This window comes from Oryctolagus cuniculus, chromosome 14 (assembly GCF_964237555.1).
Source record: "Oryctolagus cuniculus chromosome 14, mOryCun1.1, whole genome shotgun sequence".
NCBI classification, from domain to species: domain Eukaryota; kingdom Metazoa; phylum Chordata; class Mammalia; order Lagomorpha; family Leporidae; genus Oryctolagus; species Oryctolagus cuniculus.
The window spans coordinates 69,109,974-69,135,597 of NC_091445.1; the positions used below are offsets into that span (position 1 = coordinate 69,109,974).

The following is a 25,624-nucleotide window of genomic DNA, read 5'->3' on the forward strand; positions in this document are numbered from 1 at the left end:
TATTGGCATTAAAAGACATATACATTATAAGTTATGATGTGGTATTTTAAAATGATATTTTGTGGACAAAAATATAGCAGTAAAGATTGTCAAATAGTGTTTATATTTATAGTGATACATATTTATTATTAGAAACTACAAAAAAGTGGAAGGAAGAAAATAAAAATAGTTTTTATGAATCTGTCAGCGAGATACAATTGTTGGTGATGTGTCAGTATAAATTCTTGAGAGTTTTATCTACCTTTTGAACAAAAATGAGATTCTTTGGAAAAATGTGTATATACACATACATATATCTAGGGTGCTCAAAAAGGTCACAGAAAATGTGTTTTCTGAACCACTACAAATGGATTTCAAAGTGTTTTTGGACCAAGGTAAGCTTGTCTTTTCATTCCATTTCCACAAAAGTTCTGAAGTCTGCCCATGCACATGCGTGTGTATAATTTTTACATTTTTTCTTAATAATAGGCATTTCTTAAACTTTTGAAAAGATTTGTATCCCTGTGGCTGCAAGGGATGGAAAAGAACAGCTCAAACCAGCTTAAACCACCAAGAAATGTATCATTTCCTCTAACTGAAAATCCACAAGAAGGGCTCCCTTTCACATGAGAGTCAGCAGCATACTGGTGCTATCAGGGGTGGGAACTTTCTGTTTCTCCTCTCTGCTGTCCTCAGCTTTGGCTTCCTCTTAAAGCATATAACACTTGTGGTTGCAACTTGACCTCCAGAGCTACTGGACTCCTTGTTCGAGCCAGCAGAGGGAACATCTTGTTCAACAATGGACTCTATGTCCTACCCTTCATGCATACCCTTCATACATACAGTGAACATGATGGTCCCTAAGGATTTGTTGGCTCAGGCCTCAGTTTCCAACGACTGGTAGCTCTTGCTAAAAATATAGCTTCTGCTCTCTTTGCTGGAGATTATAATTCAGTAGGTCTGAGGAGAGGCCTGGAAATGTGAATTTTTAATAAGTAACTAGAGTGATTGTTGTCATTAGGGAAGTTTAGAATTTACTGTAGACAAATGGATATTACTGAGTTAAACAGCATTGTCACTGAGCTGAGGTCTTCGTTGGTTCTGTATTCCAACCAGGATACAGTGACTAGATAACATTTATTTAGTTTTTTAAACTGAATGTATTTTTAAATAATTTAAATTTGCTAGCTTTTTACATTTTATCATTTACCAGTTAATGTTTCACAAGCACAATTTAGTGGGATGCGGTACAAATTTACTTCACTAAAATATTTCTAGGAGAGTCATTTATGTGGAAAATGTCCTCAATAAGTACACATTTAAAACAGAATATTCACAAATAAAAAAATTTCAACTTGAGTGATTTTAATTATATCAAATGCTAATGCATATTAGCACGTCATCATCAGCATTGGGGCCACAGGAAACAAAATTTATTACTGGGATTGACAATGGTGAAATTCCTTTAGCAATTTAACTAAGGAGTTGGAATTTCCTATCATTTTCTTTTTTCATAAAAATATTATTATAAAATTTGTACCTTGCCTTTAGAAAAATATTGAAACAGTTTTCTGGAGGAATGCAAAAAACCTTTTTTTAAAAATAACAGTTTTATTTTTACTTTGACAGCAACCACATCTTTTATTTTTATTTTTTCTAATTTATTTATTTATTTGAGAGGTAGACAGAGACAGAGACAGAATCATCTGGTTCACTCCTTAAATGCCCTAAATGAGTGGATCTGGGCCCATAGAAACAGAGTTCCAGGAGCTCAGTCTAGGTCTAGGTGTGGGTGGCAGGGATCCAGATACTTTTTTGTTTCCTCTTAGGGTGCATTCCCTAAGGAAGCAAGAATTGAGAGTATAGCTGAGACTCAGACCCAGACACTCCTTTATGGGATGCAAATGTCCTAACTTTTATCTTAACTGCTAGGTCAGATGCCCACCCTGCCATTGACTTCTGAATATACACAGCTGTTCATCCACGGCTCACTAGGCTAATCCTCCGCCTGTGGCGCCGGCACCCTGGTTCTAGTCCCGGTTGGGGCGCCGGTCCTGTCTCGATTGCTCCTTTTCCAGTCCAGCTCTCTGCTGTGTCACAGGAAGGCAGTGGAGGATGGCCCAAGTGCTTGGGCCCTGCACCCGCATGGGAGACCAGGAGGAATCACCTGGCTCCTAGCTTCGGATCCGCGCTGGCCGTAGTGGCCATTGTGGGGTGAACCAACAGAAGGAACACCTTTCTCTCTGTCTCTCTCTCTCACTGTCTAACTCTGCCTGTCAAAAAAAATATGTAAATGTGAATGATAATCTTGATTCCTATATTGGAGGCCTCAAATAACCACCATTTTGCCTTCCATACTCACCCTAGAGCTGCAGCCTTGGAACAGTTCAAGTCTCTTGGTGCTGAGCCCCTGGAGGTGGATTTGAAGGAGTCTGGTGAGGGACAAGGAGGATATGCAAAAGAAATGTCCAAAGAATTCATTGAGGCTGAAATGAAACTCTTTGCTGAACAGTGCAAGGAGGTGGACATCCTCATCAGCACAGCACTTATTCCAGGTATGCCATTAAGTAAATGGTTAACTTGAAAGCACTTTTACTAATGATTTTTCAAAAGTGAAAGTGAATAGTTATTTAATATTTGAATTTCTTTAAGTAAAGATCAATTTTCTGTTATAAAAGTGCTAGGCAATGAGAAGACATGACAAAAATCACTGCAGTCTCTAGAGATAATAGTAATTAATTCTTGGATACATTTTCTTCCAGTCTATTTTTTTTTAGATTTATTTTATTTATTTGAAAGGCAGTTATAGAGGGAAATAGAGAGGGAGAGACAGAGAGAATCTTCCATCTGTCGATTTACTCCCCAAATGGCTGCAATGGCTGGGTCTGGGCAGGGCCAAAGCCAGGAGCCAAGAGCTTCATCCAGGTCTCCCACATGGATACAGGGGCCCAAGTACTTGGGCTATCTTCTACTGCTTTCCTATTAGCAGGAAGTTGGATCAGAACTGGAGCAGCCAGGACTTGAACTGGTGCCCATATAGGATGTTGATGTTGCAGATGGCAGCTTAACCCATTATGCCAGAACACCGACCTGTCTTCCATTTTTTTCTCTGGGTATTTTTTTTTTCATTAATCTGTTTATTTGAAAGGCAGAGCCACAGAGGCAGAGGCAGAGGCAGAGGCAGAGAGAGAGAGAGAGGTCCTCCATCTGCTGGTTCACTCCCCAGATGGCCGCAATAGCTGGAGCTGGGACGATCTGAAGCCAGGAGCCAGGAGCTTCCTCTGGGTTCCCCATGCGAGTTCAGGGGCCCAAGGACTTGGGTCATCCTCCACTGCTTTACCAGGTCATAGCAGAGAGCTGTATTGGAAATGGAGCTGCCGGGACTTGAACCAGTACCCATATGGGATGATGGCACTGCAGGAGGTGGCCTTAACTGCTATGCCACAGCGTAGACCCTTCTCTGGGTATTTTTGTATAACTGTGTTCCTATACCATATTCTGTGTGCAATATTATGTTTGTAAATGGTTTTCTTCATTTAAACCCTTCACAAGTTGATTATTGATTTATTTTTGTTCCCTTTGTTAAGATACTTCATTCTCATCGTAGGAAATTCACATAGTAATGAAAAATATGATGAAAAGAGTAAAGATCATCTGAAATTCATCAAAGATGAATTGTTATTGTTATGCTGATGACTTTTTTATACACAAGGATGAGAAAGGACTTTGTGTATATACATTTATGGAATTTCCAATGTATATTTTTCACTTATGGACATGACACATTGTCACTTTTTAGGTATGTTTCATCTTTTCAACGAAGTTGTGAGGTTTTTGATGCCAGGATTTTCTAGTCCCTTTACAACATCTCTTTAAAAATAATTAATTTGAAAGGCAAATAATTAATTTGACAGAGAGGGAGAGACAGAAAGAGATTTTCCATGGATTGATTCATTTCCCAATTGCCCATGACAGCTGAAGCTGGGCCAGGCAGAAGTCAGAAGCCCGGAGCTTTATCTAGGTCTCCCCTGTGTGTGGCAGAGACTCATTACTGCTGCCTTCCCAGGCACATTAGTAGGAATAGATTGGAAATGGATCAGGCAGGACTAGAACTAAGCACTCTGATATGGTAGGTATGGTACGCAGGCATCCCAAGCAGTGACTTAATCCATGGCATCATGGATCTTCTAAATAATATTTTGCACTCAATGCATGATTGATGTTAAACCAATAAGTATTCATTAATCAGTAAATGATAATTTAATCTAGCAAGATTTGGGAGCTAAAGGACTCTACCTTTTATGTTCTTACCTCTTCTCTTACTTGCCTATTCCTTCTGTAACTGAATAATGAAAGTTATGCCAACTCTAATTTTTCCCTTTCTGAAACAAAGTGGACCAGATGATGAGTATTTAAATGGTACTTTCTCTAGGGTACTGTGGAGAATTAGAAGTTGTGTGAGCAGACTCATGGAAAGACAATCACTTTAAGTAGCACTCTGACTTCAGAATCCTTAAGGCTTCCTGGTATGGCTGAAAAGCCTGTGAGAGCATTTCAGGTATGGAAAGCCAAGATACTGTGGCAAAAATATGCTGTACATGAAGGATCTCTGTGAGTGAGATCCTAGCGGAAAGAAGTGGCCATCAAAGAAGGAGGTACTTTTCTCTAAAGGGAGGACAGAACTTCCACTTTGCTTATGGCCTTGTCCAAATACTGATGGAGTTTGTGGACTCAAAAGGCTTCCATAACCTAGGCTGCAAATGTCAGGAGCCTCAGGTGGTCACTGATGTCAGACATAAGAGTGTTAATTTTTTTTTAAAGATTTATTTTATTTATTTGAAAGACAGAGTTACAGAGAGAGGTAAAGATAGAGAGAGAGGTCTTCCATCCGCTGATTCACTCCCCAAATGGCCACAACTGCCAGGGCTACGCCGATCTGAAGCCAGGAACCAGGAACTTCTTCTGATTCTCCCACACGGGTGCGGGGGCCCAAGGACTTGGGCCATCTTCCATTGCTTTCCCAGGCCATAGCAGAGAGCTGGATCGGAAGAGGAGCAGCTGGGACTAGAACCAACACCCATATGGGAAGCCAGCACTTCAGGCCAGGGCTTTAACCTGCTGTGCCACAGCGCCAGCCTCAAGAGTGTTAATTGTTAAATTAACAACAGGAGTCACTGTGCACTAATTCCCCATGCAGGACCTCTTTCCTCAATGAGTTGTATTATGAGAGTTAACTGCAAAACTAGTTCTCAAACAGTTTTTTTCTTTGTGTGTATGTGTGTGTGTGCACAAATTTTTGAAATTCTGCTTAGTATGGAGTTGGTCTTCTGTGTACAAAGTTAATTGAAAATGAATCTCAGTGGAGAATGGAACTGGCAAGGGGAGAGGGAGAAGGAGGAGAGGTGGGAGTGTGTGGGTGGGAGGCTGGGTATGGTGGGAAGAATAACTATATTCCTAAAGTTGTACTTTTGAAATTTGCATTCCTTAAAAATAAATTAAATATATATATATATATATATATATAAAATATGTGTATGTAATAGAAAAAGAAGAAGCTGTGTGATGAGGCCGTGGGAGAAGAGAAGTTCGTTTCTGGCACACCCTCCCACAGTCTGGCTAATGTAAACTCATTGCTGGGGAGTTGATGGATATCAGCTCCATGAGCTTGTGTAGGGAAATGTGCTTTCCCAAGCTCTTCTTTGTGTCTTCTGATTACCCAGGTAATTGGTGAGCTGGTTTCTCCAGACACCCTGTCCCATCAGAGCGGACTAGATGAAGTAGAGAGGCAGGAAGGCAAATGTGGAGGTCATCATGGCTCAACGTCTGCGAGTGTAGAAATGAGACCCATGGTTGGGTGCAAGAGGGGAATGCTAATCTGGCAGCTCAGGGACTCAGCATGGCGGTTATGAAATCTGTCAGTGAGTACAGAAATCATACACGGCAGGAGAGTACTTCAGGATTTGACCTTTCCTTTCGTGGCTGACTCCTGACTCAGCTGTTCCCCAGGTGACTTTGAAGAAGGGGTGGAGAGACTTTTATTTAGTCACCCGCTGACGTTTGAGAGGCAGCTGCACTAGGCGGAGAGGAGTTAAGTGTGAGCTAATGAGATGCAGCAAGTGGCCAGTAGAGGGAGCCACAACATTTACTCCTGGAGTAAATGAGACCAGGAAGCTAGTTTTAGTCAAAGTATACTCTTAGTAAAGCTAGAAGTGACAGAATTCAAAGCTTGTTATACTGCCTTTTAGGCTATACCTTCCCCCCAATGAAATCTTAATGCTTGTAAGTAGTTTTTAGTTAATGTACTTTAGTAAAGGGTCAAATTGTGGGATAGTTTTGAAGACTGCTTGAAGAAATTTTATTAATATAGTTAGATGAATGTTTTCTGCTTTCTGAAGCTACAATCTTCACATTAAGTTTGCTCAAAGTCCTTGCTCAGGACATTGACCCATACTTTGTCACAAAAGACTGGCTGAAAAGGAATTTTCCTTTACTTTTTTTAAACCAAAAGAGAAAAACAAGTGAAAGAGAGGTTAGAATATTATGAGAAAAAGGCTGATTTTTTTTTTCTAAAATCATTCATATCTGATGGACTGAAAACTGAAACCATTTAGTAAAGTGATTGAAAGATTACATACAGGTACAATTGCCCTTTGGGAAACAGTGTTCTTGGCATTGGACCTGACTGGTTAATGACTTGAGCCTCTGTATGTACCAGAGGGTACATCTAGTTCTAGTAAAACTCTTAGAGCAGAAGTTGTTCTCAAGTTTTCCTTGAGTGGATTCAAAGGGGACCAAGTCAACTGTCAGAAGTTCTCTAAGCTGAGATCCCATAAACCTAAACCCACACAAAGCTGGACTGAGGACCTGGCATGAATCAGAGTGTTAACAGAACAACACAGGCAAGGAGCTAGTTTTGGGTAGCAACTTCATGGAGTTGGCAAGTTTTCACCGTTCCTAGCTATACAACCTCAGTGGACTTGAAAAACAATGACATTTGACATTCAAAAATTAATGGAAATGTATATTATGAAAAAAGTATGCATGGATTTCAAATTTCTTTTGTATCAAAGTAAACTTATATTTCAATTAATTTTTTAAAGATTTATTTATTTGTTTGAGAGGCAGAGTTACAGAGAGGCTGAGAGACAAAGAGAGAGGTCTTTTATCTGCTGGTTTGCTCCCCAAATAGCGGCAATGGCTGGAGCTGGACCCATCTGAAGCCAGGAGCCTGGAGTGTTTCCCAGGTCTCCCACATGGGTGCAGGGGACCAAGGACTTGGGCCATCTTCCACTGCTTTCCCAGACCATAGGCAGGGAGCTGGATTAGAAGTGGAACAGCCAGGACTTGAATTGGCACCCATGTGTGATGCCAGCACTGCAGGCGGAGGCTTAACCTACTATACCATAGTGCTGACCCCTTAATTAATTTTTGAAAATTATTTATTCATTTGAAAGGCATCAAGACAGACACAGATTGAGATTTTCCATCTACTGGTTCACTTCCCAAATGCCTGCAACCACCAGGGGTAGGGTGGGTTAAAGCCAGGAACCTGGAATTCCATCTGGATCTCCCACGTGGGTTATAGACATCCAAGTATTTAAACAATTACCTACTGCTCCCCAGTGTGCACATAACAGGAATCTGGAATCAGAAGCAGATCTGGAACTTGAATCCAGACACTCCAACATGGGTGGCAGGTGTCCAAAGTGGTGTCTGCTGCTAGGCCAAATGGCTGCCCCTAATTCAATTGTTCTACAAACTTTTGAAGTATCTTGAATGTAGATTACATGTGGAATGAAATAGTTCTGTAGTTAGCTGGTTTTTATGCTGCCTGTTGTCTTGTGCCAGACCCCCTACAGGATGGGGTGATGGGTTAAAGGTAAACATTTTGCTTAAATTAGCTAACTGTAGGATAGGACTGATAGTCCCATTTTGTGATGCTCTGAACATAAGGAAAAGCTCCCAACTTTCCTGTTCAGCTCTTTGATTTTTGGCTGTACTGCTAAAGGATAAGTTAGCTCTGATCTCTGGTCATGCTCAGGCTGTGCATGTAATCTTTTCTGCTAAGCCTATTGAGATACAAGATATTTTTCAGCATCTCTGTGATCTGGAACACTTTTAGAGAGACTTGTTTTATAGACTTGGAATATTTAGTCAGGAATGGAGTGAATCAGGTTGAAAATTTAATACGTAATTGAAGGAGAGAACTATTGGAAAAGAATAGGGAAGAATCAGAGTAATTTTGCACTGACCATGTCTTGGGCAAATTTGCCTTAAAGCCCACTGAGAAGTAAGGGTGCTGTGGAGCACACAGTAGCTTTACCCTTGCAGAAACCACTTTTTCCATTGCAAATCTTTCCTGATGGCTACTTAATTAAAAAATCATGATCTTCATGTGGTCATATAGCTTCCCTGCTTAGCCCTTCCCCATATTACATCTTGTCCTTATTATTAGAAGCAAGATGATGGCAAGGTCTGGGGTTTTGTTTAGTAATGATGACAGTATCCCAGGCCACTTGAATTCCCAGCATCATTAGATGGAGGCATCTAAATTGGTCGGGATTTGATTGCAGCCTCCCATCCTCAGAATTCCTGTGCTGTAAAGTTTGCACTCCTAGGTAAGATATTTATTGCCTATCATTTTTGCTTCTGACCTAGTCTTTGGATCTCATGTTAAATTAATGTCTTATCCTCTGGGCCTGATTTCAGTCAGGCTGGCTGCTCTTAACTCTCAAGATAGGCCCAGATACTTTCAAGACTTTGCATATATTGCTTCTCTTTGGAATGCTACTCCTGCCCCTTTAAATCCAGCTTAATCCAGTTACCACCTTCTCTATACTTTCTACTGCTTCCTACTACAGTGGCAGCCAATCTTTTTTTCTGCACTCACAGCACCTTGCCAGTGCTTCATAGTACAACAGTGCTTTGTCCACTCGCCTCTCACTTGTTCTGCCTTCCTGTGAGTGCAGCAGATGTGTTTATCTGTGTTGTGGCCAGTGCTTAGCATAGTGCTTCATACACGATGGTAGGCCCAGCAAAGCGGAACTAAAAAAATTCTAGGTGCCTTTCTTAGGTCTCATTTGGCACAATCACTTTTTTTTTTTTTTTTTTTTTTTTTTTTTTTTTGCTGCTGCTCAAGGAAGGATAGAACATTCTGCTGGCTTGCTTTTGAACAGGAACATTTCTGAGGCTTATTTAGAACTGAAAACTTAGCTTTCTTAAATTATTGAGAACATGGACAAAAACCCAGTCTGTAATTTGAGGTAGATAGCCAGACCTCTCAAGAAATAGAATTAGAAAGTAGTGGCAGTTCTATTTAGGAGTTAGACAATGTCCTGCCAAATAGGAAGGAAGATATTCATTGCTTCATCATAAATTATGATACCCTAGGCCATGAATGCATGAATCTCTTTTTAAACACAATGCAGATTAGGGTAGCAGTGTTTTTTGGTCTTTATACCTGTTAGGGTCTGTAAAATTCACGCCTCAAAGGACGCTGGAGAATTGGGAGGGAGATATTTTTCTCTGATAGTCAAGGGCCTTACATATGTGATACTGAACCCGAGGGGCTACAGTTTCCTGGAAGGCTAGCATTTGTTCTCTACTTGATACAAACTGTCTCCTTGAATCCATCTTTGAATTCATCTTTTTAAAAAGTTATTTATTTTATTTGAAAGGCAGAGTTACAGAGAGGCGCAGAAAGAGAGGTCTTCCATCCACTGGTTCACTCCCCAGATGGCTGCAATGCCATGAGCTAAGCTGATCCGAGGCCAGGAGACAGAAGCTTCTTCCGGGTCTCCCATGTGGGTGCAGGGGCCCAAGGACTTGGGCCATTTTCAGCTGCTTTCCTAGGCCACAGCAGAGAGCTGGATTGGAAGTGGAGCAGCCGGGATTTGAACCAGTGCCCTTATGTGATGCAGGCACTGCAGGCGGCAGCTTTACCCTCTATGCCACAGCACCAGCCCCCTTAACCCATGTTTAATAATGTAAATACCATACAAAATGATTTTTGGGGCTGATATTGTGGTGCAGTGGATTGAACTGCAGCTTGCAATGCTGCCTTGCTTTTCAGAGTGCTGTTTTGAGTCCTGGCAGTTCCACTTCTGATCCAGCTTCCTGCTAATGAACCTGGGAACCCAGTGGAAGATAGCTCACATTCTTGGGACCATGCCCCCCATGTTGGACACCAGGATGGAGTTCCTGGCTCCTGGCTTCAGCTAGACCAGCCCTGGCTGTTGTAGCAATTTGAGGAGTGAACCAATGGATGGAAGATCTTTCTCTCTCATCCTCTCTCTTTATCTCTCCCCCCTCTCTCTTTGTCTTTCGCTTTTCTGTGTCACTCTGCCTTTCAAATAAATAGATCAATACATCTTTAAAAAATAATTATAAAGAATGATTTTCCACAGTAACTTTCAAACTTGTACTTTGAGGCAAGAGAATAATTATTGATGCTATCCATTTGTGTAAGTCCAAAAAGTTGATATTGTTTAGATGAATATATAAAATTTTTCTCACAAACAAGGGCTTGTTTTTCAGATTGTTTTCTTTTCCTTCTTCCATATGCATTATGACTTGTTTTAGGGCAAAACTATATGCTGTAGACGAGTGATTCCCAACTTTTTGAATTATATTACTCTTTTTACTATTGGATTCATCTGCCATCCTCTTTTCTGGTAAATGTATTTTAGGACTATATGGCATTTTGTAATGTTACTTCTACAAAGATTCATCTGTTTGGAGAATTTTGAAGGACAGAGAGAAATACTTGGATGTTGCAACATCAAGGGCTGGTAACCACAGGCTGTCTACACACCTCTTGGTAGCTTTCAACACAGACAGGGCAACTTGTCATCAAGGGGAGGGTGCCAAAATTGTGGCGTTTTCCATTGCCATTTGTCAGTCTTGATTTCTTAGGGTTGTGTTAGAGCACACTTAGTGAGTGGGCCAAATTTAACAACTGTTCTGTTAGAAAAATTTATGGCATGGAGTTATATTCTGGTTTGGTCTGCTATTTCTCCAAGACATGTTGCAAGATTGGGAAGTATTAGGCTCTCCTTCCTGGCAGCCCTTGCCTTGAAAAGAATGGGGAGGCTGAGCTGTCTCTGGTCCGTGCTTCTAGTGCTTTGCACTCTGTGTGGTTTTTTCCCCCAAAGAAATCTTTTATTTAAGGAGTACAAATTTCTTAAGTACAACTTTAGGAATATAGTGATTCTTCCCACCATACCTGACCTCCCACCCACCTCCTCCTCCCTCTCCCATTCCCAGTCCCATTCTCCATTAAGATTCATTTTCAATTAGCTTTGTATACAGAACAGCAACTGTATACTAAGTAAAGATTTCAACAGTTTGCACACACATACACACACATGCACACATGGAGAACAGTTTGTGTTTTTGTTTCCCCTTCTTTCCATTTCCCCTATGCTTATTTGTGCCTTAATATGAATTAGTTAGGGTGGCCTATCTCTAAGTTCATAGCCCTTGCTGTAGTAGATCAATCCACAAGTGTCTAATGACTTAAATGTTATCAGAGTTTATTTCTTGCTCAGGTCACAGTGATAGGTGGGTTTTCACATTGGTGGTCAGTCTCCTTTGCATGATCACTGGGGATTCACAGTGTTGTCATCGTTTTTATGAGGCTATGGACATCACTCTGGGCTCCTTTTCTAATCCAACCAGCCTGAGGGGGAAGAGACAGGGAGGAGTATGAATGGGAGACATGGATGGAGCACATCTACTCATTATTTCTTTTGCTAAGAACCAAACCTAACTATGAAGGAAGCTGGGAACTATTGCTTAGAAATGTGCCCAAGAATAAGAGAACATTGTATTAATTTGTTAATTAACCCAGGGGCTTAAACAATAGAAATTTATTGATTTTCTCACATTTCAAGAGGCTCAAGTTTAAGATGGAGTGTTGGTAGGTTTTTTTCTTCTAAGGCTTTTCTGCTTGGCAGGTAGATGGCTGTCTTCTTGCTGTACCCTCTAATGGTCTTTCCTTTGGGTGCATGTGTATCCCTGGTGTCTTGTTTGGTGTCTAAATTTTACCTTTGGAGTCACTAATCAGTTTGGATTAGGGCACACCTTAATGACCTTGTGTTATCTTAATCACCTCACTAAAGGCAACCAAATTCTGAGGTCCTAGGAGTTAGGGCTTCAACATAGGAATATTGAGAGAACACATTTCAACCTGTAAGAAATGTAGATTTTTTTTGGGATAGCATTGTAGAATCATTAATATGGATACCAGTTCGAGTTCTGGCTGCTCTACTTTTGATCCAGCTTCCTGCTAATGTGCCTGGGAAAGCAGTGGAAGATGGCCCAGGTGCTTGTGCCCCTGTGCCCACATCTTTCATCTGTATTTCACTCCCCAAGTGGCTGCAATGGCCAGGGCTGGACATATCAATGCCAGGAACCTGGAGCTTCCTCCTATGTAGCTTCAGCGGCCCAAATACTTGGGCCATCTTCTGCTGCCTTCCCAGGTGCAATAGCAGGCACCTGGATGAGAAGTGGAACCCCATGTGGGATGCCAGCAATTGTAGGTGGTGGCTTAACACTTACACCATAGCGCTGGCCACAAGACTCAATACTTTAATCCCATCTGCAATTTTGAAATTCCAGAAGAGCTTTTGGTGTGTATCAGTTATGATGCCATAGGCTGTTAGAGACAACAATCCAAACACAATCTAATCTACCTTAAGAAAGATTTTTTGAGTTATGCTAATGGAAAATAGTCTAGTTATAACTGTGGGTTGATGTGGGTAAAGGCTTTGCACATTTATGTTCTCTCAGCTCACTCTCCTCTTTGAGTTGACGCCATCCTCTGTGGTATGCAGAAAGTAGCACTGATTTCAGGCCTCCAGTTTCTGTAATACCATATCCAAAGCTCAACATAGGACAATTATGATGGCTCCTTCTCAAAGAACAAGGAAACTTCTTGTTCAGAAGCCCTTAAGAACCTTTCTTTTGCTCTTCTTAGCCTTAATGTGCCCATTTCTGAGCTTATCTTTGTAGACAGGACAATGAGATGCTCCTCAGTTTACACCTGATTTTCTGATGGAGCCAATTAAAGGCTGATGAGATTACTGAAAGGCTGGGCAAGCCTGCCTCTGGAGTATTTTCTGAGGTCATCTCTCCTGAAACGCATAGACAGTGACAAGAGAATGGAAACTGGAGTGGTGACCAAAGGAGAAAATGGATACTGGGTAGATATTACTACAATGTTCAGTGTAAAATGGTGTTGTTACAAAAAGTTTCTTAATGTGTTAACCCTGGAGTTCACGATGTTTTTCTTTACCTGCTTTATTTGATACTTAATGTGTATAGGATATTACATTACATTAAAAAGCATTCTCATCTTCCTAGGACTTGTTCATGACAAATCTGCTTTGGTTTGCAAAAATGTATTCTATAATTTATGTTATTAATCTATTTGCCAGGGTGGAGTTAAGTATACCATGTTCTTGTTGAACAGAAGGTTTTTCTTGAGTCTTTGTCTAATTTGATGGCCTTCAGGCCAGGAAGTTAGGAATTTCCCCATTTGATTATATGCCATTGAATAATTCCAGTAAATAATGCTAACTGCTCCTTGGAATCATTAGAAAATTTTGTGGTAAACCCATTTCATCTTGGTTTCTTGTTGTTCTTAACATTTTTAGTGGTTTCTTCTTAATTTGTTTCTTTCTTTTTTTGTTTTTGGTGTGATTAAAGTTGTCTGTGAGGGCTTGATTCTTCCCACAATAAGATAGAATCTGAAAATTTATTGAGTCCAGATGATCATGTTAGGCCTGACTCACTCAGAGAGATATAATATACTTATATTACAAGATCTTCTGGTAAATCTTTAGCTTTTGATGTTTAGTTTAAGCCAATTCACTCTCTGAATTTAGTGATGTAGAGAAGTTAATAATGCATTTTTTTGCCACATAGAAATAGATTGTTATTTTTAGAAATTAGTAAGTTTTTTTTAGCAGCTTCTAATTTTAAATCTTTCTAAACTGTATCTTTTTTAATTTTTTAATTTTTTAATTTAGTAAATATAAATTTTCAAAGTACAGTTAATGGATTACAATGGCCCCCCCCATAATTTCCCTCCCACTCACACCCCTCCCATCTCCCGCTCCCTCTCCCATTCCATTCACATCAAGATTCATTTTCAATTATATTTATATACAGAAGATCTAAACTGTATCTTAATATTCATTATTTGAGAAAATATGATTATGAAAAGATACTATAAATTTGATAACATTTGAAATGAATTTATATGAATTCCATCTTTATGTACATATATCAAGAAAGAATGTACAAGCATGAGGTACTTATTTAGTCAATAGTCAACTCTTGGTGCACACAGAGATTTGTGGAGACCTTACATTAAACTACTCATTCCAAATCAGTGAAGCTAACCAGTTGGGAAGCTTTTTAATTAAAATTCTTAGATGAGCACTTTAAATACCCATCTGTTCTAGTAATAAAACTGTTGGCTATGTTTTGAATGTAGCCCCCTTCAGTTGTAAAATATTAGACCCTAGAGCAATCCATAAAATTTTCCTTCCCATCTATTCTGCACACAGGAAGCACTTAGTATTAGTTGAGTCAATGAATGGGTGAATTTTTGAGTGATGAATATATGTGCTCTATGTCCTACAATTGTCTTGGCAAAGTATTGAAATAACTCCCAATAGGGAGGCAACTGAGTAACCTTATTAGGGGAACTTAATGTTCACAAACCAGAAGGGAGCAAGAAATATTTCATGAAATTGGACATCATGCCAGATATTTCAGTTTGTATTGTGCTGGGAGATATTTTTTTTAAAATTTTCTCTCCTTGTTAATTTTTTTGTCATGATTATTGCTGTTTTTAGGGGGCTGGTCTTAGTAAATGCCTTAGTGTTTTTGTGTATCCAGTTTATTATAGAAAGGTGATAAAATGAGCAGAAATGAGCATCAAAGGGAAAAGGTCAGTTGTGCCTTTAAGAAAACACCTTTTATATGTCTTCTTTCATTAACTCTTCCACTTTCTGCTACAGTTATGTTTTGAAATATATGATATGCTCATTTTGTCTTTTATTCTTCTATCTAGAACTTTCTCAAAGCTATCTATAGAGTATATGGTTCATCTCATCATATTTGAAGGATTTGCAATAAATTTTAGATGTGTGTTTACATTGTAAAAAGTCTGTACACATCTTTCTGTTATCCATCTTTAGTTGTTTCTTTGTCTTTAGTGTTTTGTTTTACTTTTTTTTATGCCTTATTTATGAAAGGCAGAGTGAGAGAGGGACAGAGAAAGATCTTCCATCTGCTGGTTCACTCTCCAAATGCCTGCAACATCTGTGACTGGGCCAGGCCAAAGCCAGGAGCCAGGAGCCAGGAGCCAGGAGCCAGGAGCCAGGAGCCAGGAACTGAACCAGGTCTCCCATATGAGCGGCAGGAACCCAAATACTTGAGCCAACACCTCCTGGCTCCCCAGGGTGTGCTTTAGCAGGAAACTGGAGTCAGCAGCAGAGCTGGGACTTAAACCTAGAAACTCTAATACGTGATGCAAGTGTCCTAAGCAGTGTCTTAAATGCTATACGAAACTCCTGGTTCTGTTGTGCTTTTGGAAAGTGTGTGCTGATTACAAAGCTTTGTTTGCTGTAACAGGGAAGGCAAGTGAATTTGAAGACTTTTAGATTGGTGAGTAAATAAGTTGATCTAATGCTTTTTCTAAGTTATTCTAATTCTTCTAATACCAAGTCTTAAATCACATCCTTGACTCAAAGGAGAAAATGGTTGTGATTATGTAGGGGTACATTATTTTATTTTTATAAAAATGATATGTAACTTTTGTTAGAAAAGCAGTAAAGTACAAAGTAGAAAATAAAGATCTCTGGTGATCCTTCCTTTAGTGATAAATACTGTTAACATTTTACCACTTCTGTTCAGCCTTTTTTCCAGTGCATTTTTTTTATAATGTTGAGACAAGATACAGTATCTTGCTTTATTTCTCTACTTAACATTATATCATAAGCTTTTCCCCTTTAGTATAATAATGATGAATCACTAGGAACTCTGTAAATATGTGTTAACGTTTTACAGAACTTTCCATTGGAATTACTGTTTTATTTAACTGGTCCCCCAAAGTTGAGCTTTAAATTTATGTTCAGTTTTTGTTAGTTAAAAATAATGCTCTTATGATATTTTTCTTCTGCATTTTTTTGTGTCTGTGCTTTCATTTATTTCCCCAGGATTAATGCTATTTTAGAGGTAGAATAAACTAGATAGTAGAATGACTAGATGGCCAATTGATAAATGCTTGATTTACCCTTTCTTTTCTTTTTTTAAAGTTTTATTTGTTGATTTATTTATTTGAAAGGTATAGTAATGGGGGGGGAGGAAAAGGCAAAGATAGTGGAAGAGAATGATGGGGAGAGATGGGGCAGAGAGAGAGGGGGAGAGAGAGAAAGAGGGAGCATGAGTGCCACCTTTCATTTGCTGGTTTGTCCCCCAAATTCCTGCAACGGTGGGTGCTGGGGCAGGCCAGAACCAGGAGTCAGGAATGCCATAGATTTGCTTCAGGTGGGTGGTAGGGACCCAAGTTCTCTGTTGCCTCCAGGGTTCACATGAGCAGGAAACTAGATTGGAATCAGAGGTGGGATTCAATCCAAGACACTCAGATATAGGTTGTGACATCCCATGCAGCAGCTAAACCTGCTGCTACACAAAGCCTGAACCTAAACTCTGCTTTCTTGAAAGATTGTGCAGTTCATAATTTTATTAGGAGACTGCCTAGCTGACTGTTTTTTTTTTTTTTTTTTTTTTGACAGGCAGACTGGATAGTGAGAGAGAGACAGAGAAAGGTCTTCCTTTTTGCCGTTGGTTCACCCTCCAATGGCCTCCACGGCTGGTGCGCTGCGGCTGGTGCACCGCGCTGATCCGATGGCAGGAGCCAGGTGCTTCTCCTGGTCTCCCCTGGGGTGCAGGGCCCAAGCACTTGGGCCATCCTCCACTGCCTTCCTGGGCCATAGCAGAGAGCTGTCCTGGAAGAGGGGCAACCGGGACAGAATCCGGCGCCCCGACCAGGACTAGAACCCGGTGTGCCAGCGCTGCTAGGTGGAGGATTAGCCTATTGAGCTGCAGTGCCGGCCTGACTGTTTCATTTCAACGTTAAGTATTATGATTTTTTGATTCAGCTAGTTTGTGAGGCCAAAAAAAAATCTTACTTTTTGTGCCACATTTCTTTGCTAATGACATTTTTAATGATAGTGGACATTTTTTTGAACTTGCCATTTGCATTTATTGTTCATTGACCTATTTTGATCTTAGTGTTTTGCTTTTATTTATATTTCTGTGAGCTTTTTATTATATTATTTCTTCTCATTTACGTTTCTTGGGGACTATAATGTCTGTGTTTTCATACTTAAATTCATTGATGTTTTCCTTTGTAATTTTCCTGCTGCTTTAAATTTAGGATTTTTTTTTCACTTTTTTAGTAAACTAGAGAGAGATTCACCAAGGTATTCTTTCTTCTGCATTTTCTTTTGCTGTATGGGTTAATTCTTTTCTTTTATAATTAGTTTAGACCTACTTAACTAATTGTCTTATTCCTTTTGATCTTTCCAATATGGAAGGCCACATTTATCATTCCTTCAATTTTATTGTGTCAGCCTAAAAGGGTAAGATAGTAATTTCGGAAATTGCTTTCTCAGGCTTTCCCTCTCTTGACCTAATCTTTTGAGGATTTGCTCACTTGGAACTTTTGTTCTACCCTGCTGCTTTTTTGGCTTTATTTTTTCCCCTCTGTTTTTAATTTTTATTTCTGTATTTTCCAGATTTTCAAAAAATTGATCCACATGTGAGTTCTTGAAGGCAGCTAGACTGTTAACATTCATCATTTTATTCCCTGTAGCCCTTATTAAAATTTTTTTAATTTTAAAATTAAAACATTTGGGAGATAAGGAAAAGCACAGAGGGAAAAATAAATTAATTTCACTGAATAGAAGCTTAAAAACTTAAAATTTTAAATCATACTGTATATGTAGTATTTTGTTAAGTACATGAAATACTCATGTATATATTTTAAACACACAATATTTTATTATGTGCTTTTAACATAGAATAATTCCATGTCTTTATATAGTCCTCTGTGTTTTAAGTAAATAAAATATTCTATTTATTTATTTTCATTTTATTTGAAAAGCAGAGAGAAAGAGAGAGATGTCCCATCTGCTGATTCACTTCCCAAATGACTGCAATAGCCAGGGCTGGACTAGACTGAAGCCAGAAGCTGGGAACTCAGTCTGGGTCTCCCACATGGGTGACAGAGACCCAACTAATTGAGTCATCATCTGCTGCTTCCCGGGTTGCAAGTTAGTAGGAAGCTGGATTGGCAGAAGAGCTGGGATTTGAACTAGGCCCTCTGATATAGGATGCAGTAGCAACTTTATGGGTGAAGTAGCAACTTTATCACTGAGGCAAATGCCCACTCTTTAGGTAAATTTTTAAACTTAATTGTTGGAACAGTCCCCTCTAGTCTGTACACTAAGTCAATTATTCTGTGTGAAAAAATATTCTATCATTTCAAGTGTTTGAGAAATCCTGTCTTTTGCAACAAAATTGATTCAACTGGAAAACATTATGCTCAGTGAAATAAGCCAATCCCCAAAAGACAAATATATGTTTTCTCTGATATGTGGCAGTTAATATAGAATACAAAAAAAGTGTGGGAACAAAATGGACATCTCGTGATGTGATTATTGTTTTTAGCCCTTGTTTGTGCTCCTGTGGGCTGTGGTCTTCCTACTTTTAACTTGTTGGATATTATATTTGGTGGTGAATTGGACCTGTGATTTTTATTTTATTTATTTATTTTTATTTTTTGACAGGCAGAGTGGACAGTGAGAGAGAGAGAGAGAAAGGTCTTCCTTTGCCGGTGGTTCACCCTCCAATGGCCGCCACGGCCGGCGCACCACGCTGATCTGATGGCAGGAGCCAGGTACTTATCCTGGTCTCCCCTGGGGTGCAGGGCCCAAGCACTTGGGCCATCCTCCACTGCACTCCCTGGCCACAGCAGAGAGCTGGCCTGGAAGAGGGGCAACCGGGACAGAATCCGGCGCCCCGACTGGGACTAGAACCCGGTGTGCTGGCGCCGCAAGGCGGAGGATTAGCCTAGTGAGCCGCGGCGCCAGCCCGGACCTGTGATTACAGAGTGGATTGGAAGCATGTCTTTGCAGAAGCTGGAGAAAAACAAAATGGAAGGAGGAGGATTAAGAGAGGGAGAGGGGGAGGGAGAGAAGTATAGTTATCTTCTTGGAACTATACCTATGAAATACATGAAATCTGTTTTTTTTATATTAATAATAAAATAAAGAATTAAAAAAAAAGTGGTTAGGGGCCACCGCTGTGGCATAGTGGGTAAAGCTGTGCCTGCCATGCAGTCATCCAGTAAGTGCTCTGGTTCATGTCCTGGCTTCTTCACTTTGAATCCAGCACCCTGATAATGACCTAGGAAAAGCATCAGAGATAGCCCAAGTGCTTGAGCCCCTGCTAGCCATGTGGGATTCCCAGCTGTAGCTCTTGGCTCCTGGCTTTGGCCTAATTCCTGACTGTTGCTGCCCTTAGGGGTAGTGAATCTGCAGATGGAAGATCTCTCTCTTTCTTTGTCTCTCTTTTCTGTCACTGACTCTCTGTAATTCTGAGTTTCAAATAAATAAATAAATCTTTTTTTTTAAGTGATTGAATTTCAGAGTAATATTATGAACAAAACACCTGGGTTATCCCTGTTAAGGTGCAGCTGTGTGCATGTGTTTTTTTAAAGTTGTGTCAGTGCCTATACAATTGTTTTGTGAAGATTTATTGACTAAAATCAGAGGAGATAATAGGTTGTATATTTGATATTTTCTAGGGAACCTAAATGATTTTGGCCAGTTAATGTGTTGCAGTACAGGGACTGATTAGGGCAGGAGAAATTCTTTAGATGTCAAATCAAATTTGTGAGATTGATGGCACAGTTGACATTTAGAAGTCAAAGGGGATGAACCTGGATTTCAAAGAGTGGTTTAAAGCACCGCAGCCTGAGCCTGGAGGGTACCACTAGATGAGGGGAAGCTTTAACAAGCTAGGTGCTCTTGGCCAGAGGGCAAGGCTCGGTGATGAAAGTGAAGACCTGGAAAGCACAGGGTAACACTGGAAATCCTCCAGCTGTGTGATCCAGCGCTGTCAGTCACTAGCTAGCTAAGCAGCATGACCTTTATTTTGGGTCAAATCCTCTGTATTTCCAGCACCAGGCATACCTGGAGCATAGATGCACCACAGACCAGAGTCTGTGTGCATTCCTAAACCTTTTGGAGTAGACATATCTTACTCTTTTGGTTTCACAGTACTTGACATTTCTCCTTGGAGTTATCCTGTGTTAAATTAAGGTAGGTTAATATAGCTTGTTGGAAAATCTGATGACATTTGTTATGATCTGAACTGTCCAATTTTGGGTGAACATAGTTCTCGAATGGCCTATTGTGCCATTTTTTTTTTTTTTTAATACCAAGCAATTTGTTTACCTCTTCCTGAATAGAACTGGATGTAACCAGTTGGGAGAGGCAGCACTGAGATCCTCTGGAGCAGGTGGTGAGGCTTATTCCCTCCTGCACAGTGGCTTTGCAGCTCACACTCATTGTGTTTCTTCCTTAAGATAATGACCAATCTCTGCAGAGGTTTTTTGGAAAGAGTTAAAAATCTCAGATGTTCAGTTCCTGAATGTCCAGAGACTATGGCAAAAATAAGAAATATAAAGACTGTAGAAAATTATAATTTTCTTTTCCTTTTTTTTTTTTTTTTTTTTTAGGTAAAAAAGCTCCAGTTTTATTTAGTAAAGAAATGATTGAGTCAATGAAAGAAGGTTCAGTTGTTGTGGATTTAGCTGCCGAGGCTGGTGGAAACTTTGCAACCACTAAGCCAGGAGAACTTTATATTCATAAGGTATATCCAAAAAGTATCTTCTATTTTTGCATCATTTCTCTTACAGCATTAGTGATTTGTGAGAAGATATTTATTGGTTTACGTACTTGGCAAAATTGAGACCTGAACATATTTTAAAATTAAAATTAGGCACATATAAAACTCCTTTCATTATGCTTGTATGTGTGTGTATTTATATAGATATATAATTTAAAAATGTAGCCTTGATTGTGAATAATAATTGTCCTAGAAAGACTGTGAGCAAGGGGTAGTAGACCTTTCTGACTATAATTTTGTTCATTTAGGGAATTACTCATATAGGCTACACAGACCTTCCAAGCCGGATGGCCACACAGGCCAGCACCCTGTACTCCAACAATATCACCAAACTCCTGAAGGCCATCAGCCCGGACAAAGACAATTTTTATTTTGAAGTGAAAGATGACTTTGACTTTGGTACCATGGGTCATGTCATTAGAGGAACTGTAGTGATGAAGGTAAGTAATGCGATTTGTTACTTCCTGTGGCTTTTAATGTATATTTATGTTAGGATTGCTGTTCATGGAAGAATTCTCTTGGAATTGAGATATATTCTAATAAAGTATTGATGTACCAGGATTTTACCAATATAATTGTTTAAGAATGCACAATGATGTAAAAAATATTTTAAATACAGGTAGCATGACTCACTGAAAATATATGTTAATTTTGGAAAACAGAAGCAAACAGAAATTGAATAAAGTAAAAATTTAGTATTCTCTCCACCTATGTACTTTTTGGGGATTGAGCTATATTCTTTCATGTATGTCCTAGAACATATAAATTCTATATCTATGTGTATGTAATACATGCATCATGTATTTATAACATAAGTTTATATAAAATGTTATAAATTACATGAATTTATTTATAAAAATTGCATTCATAAGAAGTGTTTTATTCAATAGTAAGCTGCCTTCTGTAAATTGAATTTTTTTAAAAAATGCTAATTTCTAATATCTCTTAGGATGGTGAAGTAATTTTCCCAGCTCCCACACCGAAAAATATTCCACAAGGTGCCCCAGTAAAACAGAAGACAGTAGCTGAGCTGGAAGCTGAAAAGGCGGCAACTATTACACCCTTCAGAAAGACAATGACAACGGCTTCAGCATATACAGCAGGTGAGGGTCTCATTTATCAGAGGGTTTCATTTATTGTTTGAATTTTGTGATTGTCAACATTAATAAATTAAATGCTGTTCTTCTTTTGATTTCATTGGTAATTAACTCTGATAGACCTGATTTTTTGCCAACATGTGACTTGTACCCTTTTTGTAGAATTGGAGACTGTGTTGATTGACTATCTCAAGAGATAAGGCTCCATGCTAATACTGAAATGAATACATATGACATAATACACAGGCTATTAATATTTTCCTTTTTAAGACACATTTTAAAATATTCTATTCATTAGTATTTTTATTTATATCAAATATGTTCAACTATGACAATACTTCAGAAAATTCATGGAAAATTGGAATTAGAAGGTATATTTGGGAATGGACATTTGACAGAGTGGGTAAGATACTATTTGGGACAATGGCATCCTAAATCAGAGTGCCTAGGCTGAGTCCTGGCTATGTTCCTGATTTCTACATCCTGCTAATGTGCAACCTGGGAAGCAGCAGACGATGGTTCAAGTATTTGGGTCCTTGCCATCCATGTGAGCGGTCCAGATGGAGTTCTGGGCTCATAGCTTCTGGCTGGTCCAGTCCTGTCTATTGCAGGCATTTGGGAAATGAACCCACAGATGGGAGAGTTTTATCTGTCTCTCTGCCTTTCAAATAAATAAAGAAAATAAATAAATGAAAACAATTTTAAAAGTGATGTGCATTTTGGTACAAAACTTTTGAAATCTGTGCATACTTTTTTCATAATATACATTTTCTATGAACTTTTGGAAGAATGTTTATATGCATGGATATCAAATTTTTTTTGGACTGAAATAAACATCTTTAATTCCATTTTCCCTGAACTTTTTGAAATACCCTTGTGTGTCATATTGTGCTGATACTAAGTGTACATAAAGATTATGGGGTTTTTGAGCTTTGTAAAACTTGAGTTGTGATTTTTTTTTGCACAGTTGGGTAAGACTGGGGATCCCAGTATTTACTTTGAAGGATAGATAAAATGATATAAGGTGAAGTCCTTGAAAATTTTTATTAGCATTCTGTTACTCATCTACTAAAAAAAATTGTGCATTTAATTTTCATCTCTTTCTTTAGAATTTCATATAATTTGTCTTTTAAATTCATCTTCATGAAAACTCTATAAAGAATTATTGTTGAATAGTGACAGATATGCATTTTGGCCATGTATTGTTAGAGGCTGAAATTAGATATTTGATTTTAGATTAGTTTCTCTGTCATACAGTATTTTAAAAATTTGCAGATCTACTTAGGGATAAAAGAAAAACAAGACAAAGCAAACTATAAAGAATTAAAGACCAGCACCAGACACACAGAATTCCTGTAACCTCAGCATTCTCCGTGTTTCCATGTGAGTCCAGATGTCTTACTGCTAAATATGTGATTCTGCTTGAGTGAAGAGCAAGTCTCAGCAGAATGGCTGGAGAAGCCTCTGATTGTGAACACTGTGAATGGATGGAGTAGTGTTCCTCCTTGCACTCATTTGTTATGACAAAGAAACTGGATTATTATATTGTACGTGAAGTGTATTATGAGTAGGATCATGATTTTTTCATTTCTCTTTGAGAGAATACAGAAAATATAGCAGGACATATATGATGATTGGTTTTTCTAGGTTTTTCTTGTATTTATTGAGGCAGGGAATATTGCTTTTTAATAAATATTACAATAGCATAATCCAATGAGCAAAAGGATGGCCTAACATTTGTTTTACTTTACCTTGAACTTCCTCCTTCATATTTAAGGCAAGATTATTCTCTTTCTGTGTAGGGAATCTATTTGAATAGGATTCTTCAAGGAATGTGATTTTCTTTTCTTCCTTTTTCTGTTCTGTTCTGTTCTATGAGTGAAGACTTTATTAAATAGTTGATAAGAAAACTTTTAGGTGTGTGATGTGATTGCCATTTAAGATGTTCAACATAGGAATTGTGAATTCTGATAGTTCAATGCTTTATGTGGTCATAATAATAGCTAGTATTTAGTGAGTACTAGACATTGCATTAAATACTTATCATGACTTAGCTCATTTATCCCTTACAAGAATTCACTAAAATGGTATATCTTTACAGAATCAGGGAGTCTGATATAAGAAAACATATTTTACTTATTTATGTATTTGGCAAAGAGACAGATAAAGACACAGAGAGTTAGACAGGTAGGTAGAGAGATGGAGGCAGGGAGAGGCAGAGGGTTCCTATCTGCTACTTAATTTCCCAAATGCTGGCAATGGCTCAGGTTGGACTTAGCTGAAGTCTCCCATGTGGGTGGCAGGAAACCTATCAGTTGTGCTGTCACTGCTGCCATCCAGGGTATGCATTAGCAGGAAACTGGAGTCGGAACTAGAGGCAGATATTAAACCTAGGTACTCCACTGTAGGATGAGGGCATCTAAACCACTAGGTTATATGCCTTCCCTCCAAAAACATTCTTATCCACAAACCCATTTAGCTTCTCTAATCTTTAACTGAAAGGTAAAACAATGTTTTATCACGTTCTCCCTCCAAATAATTAACGGCCATGCCTTGGAACCTTGGAAATGCTTTATGTGTCTAGGAAAATATATTAAAATTACAGTCCTATTTAATGATTCAAAGTAAACTTAATGTCAATTCCTGATGTTCTAGCTGTGCCGCTTATAAAGTAATAATTCATACCAAGGAAAAAAAGTGTACCTTGTTCAGGAAAGTTAAAGTCCAGCTCCCTGGTTGCTCACTATCACTGTGTTTCTACTGACCACTAGGTAACCCTTTCTTCTGTTGCAGAACAACTGTCCACATGTTTGCTATTAAGGAAGGCGATAATTAAAGATGTATGTTCAGAGCTGACTGTTTGTATTCTGCACATTCTTAATTTAATTTGTATTTTTTTTTTTCCTTTTCTTTGTAAATTCCCGATGGCTGACTTGTGTTGAGGCTGGAGCTGACTGCCCTGGCCAGCAGTCCAGTCCAGATTCAGGAGCAATTGCAAAACTTCTGTCCTGGGTGGGTGGAAGCCATATGTTTTGGGGAGGTGCTGGAGTGAATGAAATCCTTCCTACTCTTTTAAAACTCCTCTTCCTCAGCCAAATCTGAGAGTGACATAACATTGGCCTCATAAAAGTCCTGTCTTAAAAAGGTTTTGTCTTGCCCAAGTAGAAAATCCTTTGGTAGATCCTCTATAGGCATATAATTCTGGAATAAAAATGTTTATAGAAACACATGTGGCATTGTCAATGAACGTTAAAATGGAAGAAGACAATATACATGGGGGAAAAATGTGCAAATTGCTATTAAGGTGACTCATAAATATTATTAGATCTTTACAGTTTGTTTTGAGGGTAGCTGGAAATTTGGATTTTGTTCACAGAATTCCCCCCACCCACCACTTCTCAGTTGTGAAATATGTAAAATATCTGCTCATTCCTGGCAAGGGGGTAGAATTTCAAACATTAACTATTCCACATGTTTGGGTAGTGTGGATGTGTGTATGTGTACACTTTTAATATGACTGGGCTAATTGGGAGTCATCTTAAACTCTTTCTTCT

At 38.9% G+C, this 25,624-nt stretch overlaps 1 protein-coding gene across 10 annotated transcripts in view; it reads left to right on the plus strand.

Annotated features, from left to right (window-relative positions):
• NNT (nicotinamide nucleotide transhydrogenase) overlaps positions 1-25,624 on the plus strand; it is a 104,214-nt gene that overhangs the window by 22,915 nt on the left and 55,675 nt on the right. For all 10 annotated transcript variants that reach the window (XR_011382030.1, XM_008262181.4, XM_008262180.4 and 7 more), the window contains exons 7-10: positions 2,347-2,534; positions 20,804-20,937; positions 21,222-21,413; positions 21,923-22,076. Coding sequence is in view for 9 of the 10 variants with exons in the window: in XM_008262181.4 (XP_008260403.1) it covers positions 2,347-2,534; positions 20,804-20,937; positions 21,222-21,413; positions 21,923-22,076 (668 nt within the window). In the remaining variant the exon portion in view is untranslated. The remainder of the gene's footprint in view (positions 1-2,346; positions 2,535-20,803; positions 20,938-21,221; positions 21,414-21,922; positions 22,077-25,624) is intronic.